Source organism: Cynara cardunculus, unplaced genomic scaffold (genome assembly GCF_001531365.2).
Source record: "Cynara cardunculus var. scolymus isolate 2C unplaced genomic scaffold, CcrdV1 Un_Scaffold_7066, whole genome shotgun sequence".
In the NCBI taxonomy this organism is placed as follows: domain Eukaryota; kingdom Viridiplantae; phylum Streptophyta; class Magnoliopsida; order Asterales; family Asteraceae; genus Cynara; species Cynara cardunculus.
Genome location: NW_020203322.1, coordinates 12648 through 16396, shown reverse-complemented (window position 1 = coordinate 16396; position 3749 = coordinate 12648). Strand labels below are relative to the sequence as shown.

Here is a 3749-nt window from a genome sequence, read left to right as displayed (position 1 = left end):
TTTGAAGCCTAATATAACCAGGATTGCTGAATCAAATATGATTTATGTATTAACAGTTCTCTTGAAGTTGGAGGATAGATATCATTCATTCTCAACTTGACAAGCGCAAAGTCAAGAATTTCATCAGACAAAACTCGGGGAAACTTAAAACAGCAACAACGTTTCTAGCAACAGTTGGCCATAATGCARTCTGRATGACTCTTCTTAACCAGATAACTCCTGACAGAATAGCTCCTTCTTGACTCGCTTATTCTCCCTTCAAAAGAATTCTCCATGCAAAACTAGATGATTTAAAAGGTTGTTCCTATAAAACCCTTGAGAATGCCATTGTGAGAGAAGACTTTGACCAGCTGGGATGACCATAATGCATGGGCTTGGAAGAGCCATAACACATGGTGGCGACACAGTTGACAGGTGGGGATATTATGTGCTTTGTTTGGAATGATGGTCACAAGTAATGATCCCCTTCAATTCTTGTTGTTGGTCTTATATTATTTATGTTGGCACATAAACGTGGTGTATTCAAATCAGGTTCAGAAACAACTATCTTGTATTTATCAAGGTGTCAATGACTACCTGTTAACTAAAAAATGGATCTTTAAAAGAATTGCTGATGAACARTCAAGAATCATATTGTTAGCTCTAACCTGCTAAATGATTGTGTTTGATATTTGAGTGGTTTGTAATTGCTTATAACAATCAAGAGTCATAATGTTAGCTTTAACCTACCTAATGGTTGTGTTTGATATTTGAATGGTTTCTAATTGCTGATGAAACAATCAAGAATGATAATGTTAGCGTAATGGCTGTGTTTTATACTTGAATGGTTTATGATGTGTTGTGAAATGTTTTCAGAATCTGTTTCCTGGTTTGTGGCTTGACTCTATTACTGCTGATTCTTACTGCCTCCATCTCGCTCTCAGCTCTCGATTTGAAGCTCCATCTCACTGAAGCTCTCGATCTCTCGAATGCCTCTCGGTCCAAGCATCTCTCGATCTGCCTCTCGATCTCTCAAGAAAGGTAATGGGTCTTCTTCTGCCTCTCGATCTCTCTGAGAACCCATATCTCTTCTTCGAGATTAAAGTGAAATGATGAAAAGGTGCTGTGATATTTGTACAGGAAGGGTTTCAGTACCATCATGCAGAAACATGATATGTGATGACGACGTGTTGGATTCGTAATGGATCGTGTATGCTACCTGCCGATGCTTCCCATTAAGTTGGAGTTGGGGGTTTTGTGATGAATGATAAAAATGAGGTATGCGTATGATGATGTTTAAAATGCAAAAGTGAATTTCTACAAGTTTAAGAAAAACATGTTGGGTGCAGGTTCTTGTGGTTCAAGAGAAACATTGTGTGCACYTGAGCTTGTTGGCCTTTGGAAGTTACCAACTGGGTTCATTCTTGCGGTATGCAATGCCTTTTCAGATGACAWAGCAAAACACACACAAATGAATTTTCAGTATTTATAGACTCATCTCTTTTTCCTTAACCAGTCGCAGGAGATTTTCATCGGAGCTGTATGCTTAGATCAATTTCAAGTCAGATCAATATTGATGATCTTGAAATTCAAGCATCCAAGGTAATATCTTGTCAACTGTTATTGTTCATGTTGTTTTCTTAATTAGCATGCAAACTTGAGTTTTGACTAGAAATCTATTTTATAATAAAACTATGTAAGAATCATAATTATATTTCTACTTTTCAAAATAACACATACATAAAAATATAAAATAAATAAAACGAATAATTGATTGGTAGTTAATATATAAGAATACGCATTTTGATGAATATACATAACCTTTTAAGTAGTCAATAACACATGATATTTAGATTTAATTTGTTCAAAATCAACACAAACCATTTCAGTTGGTTCATTCAATTAACTCCAACGGATACAACGTCAACATTAACACAAACAATTTCAGTTGGTTCATTCAATCAACTCCAAAAAAATATCCAAGTTGAGAATCTAAACAGACATATAATTCACTAATATCTAAAGACGCTATCCATTTCCACCTTTAAACTCTCTTCATACACCAGCTTGGTAGTCAAATATTTTTTTTAGTTCAAACACAAGCAAACATATTAGTATTGAGCAATTAATGTTGTATGAGAAAAATGAAAATTTTGATATACCTCAAGAAAGTTCTATCAATGCACTTCTACCTCCCATTCTTTCATAGACCCTCATCTTCCYCACTTCATTTATAACATCCTCCATTTCTTTTGTTAGGCGTTGAGCCAACCCTCTGAACAAGGTTGAACCTCCACCCAAAATGACATTCCTCAACATAGCGTCGACAATATCAAAATCTAGTGCAATACTAGGAGTTCGAATAAGAGTATGAATACCTTTATCCGAACTATGTCCGTGTAGCTAAAAAAATATGTATACTTCTCTAATGCAAGTTTTACTTGTACTTCATTCGGTACTAGGTATTTTTGTTGTTGGACAATTTTACTCTCCTCCGCAAAGTCTTGAGCCACATATTCAAGAATCTTAATGACGTCTTTCCTTCGATGAGCCATGGTCAACTCATGTTCTTGTTTGCCAAGAAGATTCATAAGATCATCCCTGATATCTTAATCACCTATTTCTTCGACTTGTGTATAGAAATGCCATTAGAAACCGAGAGAATTTGAGTCAAACTTTCCCCAATTTCCACAGCATTACTTGTTAGACGATTAACAGAGTACATGGATAGGACAAGTGGCCTAGCCACAAGTACAGAACGGAATTCAAACTTCTCCAACATTAATTTAACAATCTTTTCAGTCTGCCGTTGATGGCTATTAGCAGCCTCAGTAATGATCACATCATGTTCGGATGGATCAATTTCAAGCTCATTTAAAAAAGTGTGTTCCCATACGTTTTCCGTCTTCTCAAAGTTTGTGCTGATTCCACGTTTTATAGGCCTATCCAAGTTTAACATAGATTGATTGGCTAGTGCCCTTTCTCTAATATATAAGGTATATTAGGCCTGTTCATCGGTTGATATCCATTGGATATGAGGGGAACCGAACCGATCCAATCATCCATTAGAATCTACCAACCAATCTGATCTGGTTAACATTGGATAACCGATTCAATCTAATCCAATGGATGATAGGATCGGTTCGGTTCCATCCGATGGGATTGGATCCATCAAATGTGTTAATTCAATCCATGTCTCTAACAATGATACAAGTTAATTAATCACTTTTAATGTGTTAAAACCAACACAATGGAAGTTAAAAATTCAAAGCCTCACAAAAACAAATTCCGATTTAAGCAATTTGAAAATAAATTGATTGGATGATAGTTGGATGGTCATTGGATGTTGACCGGTTCGGTTATGGTCGGTTCTAGACTGCCATCCGAGAACTGACCTATCCAAATTGGATGTTGAAATATTCAATTCGATCCGATCCGATCCAATTACAATTGGATATCCAATTATGGTCGGTCGATTCTAATTAGATCAATTGGTTCCAATTGGATCGATTGATTTTCTGCACACCCCTACTCTACAGGCTGAGGGATACAATCTTCCCCAACATCGTAGGGAATCATAGATGTCGGTCTCTCTTATATATTCAGGCCAATATCAGGATGACACCTCATATTGGAGAGAGGGCACTAGCCAATTGATCTATGTTGAGCTTGGATAGGCCTATAAAACGTGGAATCATCACGAACTTTTAGAAGACGGAAAACGTGTGGGAACACACTTTTTTAAAGGAGCTTAAAATTGATCCATCCGA

General features: G+C 36.5%; 1 protein-coding gene and 1 long non-coding RNA gene across 2 annotated transcripts; one reads left to right on the top strand and one right to left on the bottom strand.

Annotated features, from left to right (window-relative positions):
• The first annotated feature begins 998 nt into the window (after nt 1–998).
• Nucleotides 999–1411, top strand: LOC112504824. Its single transcript, XR_003068274.1, has 3 exons — nt 999–1020; nt 1120–1257; nt 1329–1411. It is a non-coding gene; the product is annotated as an uncharacterized LOC112504824 (long non-coding RNA).
• Nucleotides 1412–2596: 1185 nt separating this feature from the next.
• Nucleotides 2597–2938, bottom strand: LOC112504825 (actin-like). The gene has a single exon (XM_025108785.1). It carries the CDS (start codon nt 2936–2938, stop codon nt 2597–2599), a length of 342 nt encoding a protein of 113 aa, XP_024964553.1.
• Nucleotides 2939–3749: the final 811 nt, after the last annotated feature.

Bases quoted from the DNA above. Each gene is read 5' to 3' on its own strand.
- LOC112504825 (XM_025108785.1), bottom strand. From the start codon at position 2,938: ATGTTAAACTTGGATAGGCCTATAAAACGTGGAATCAGCACAAACTTT.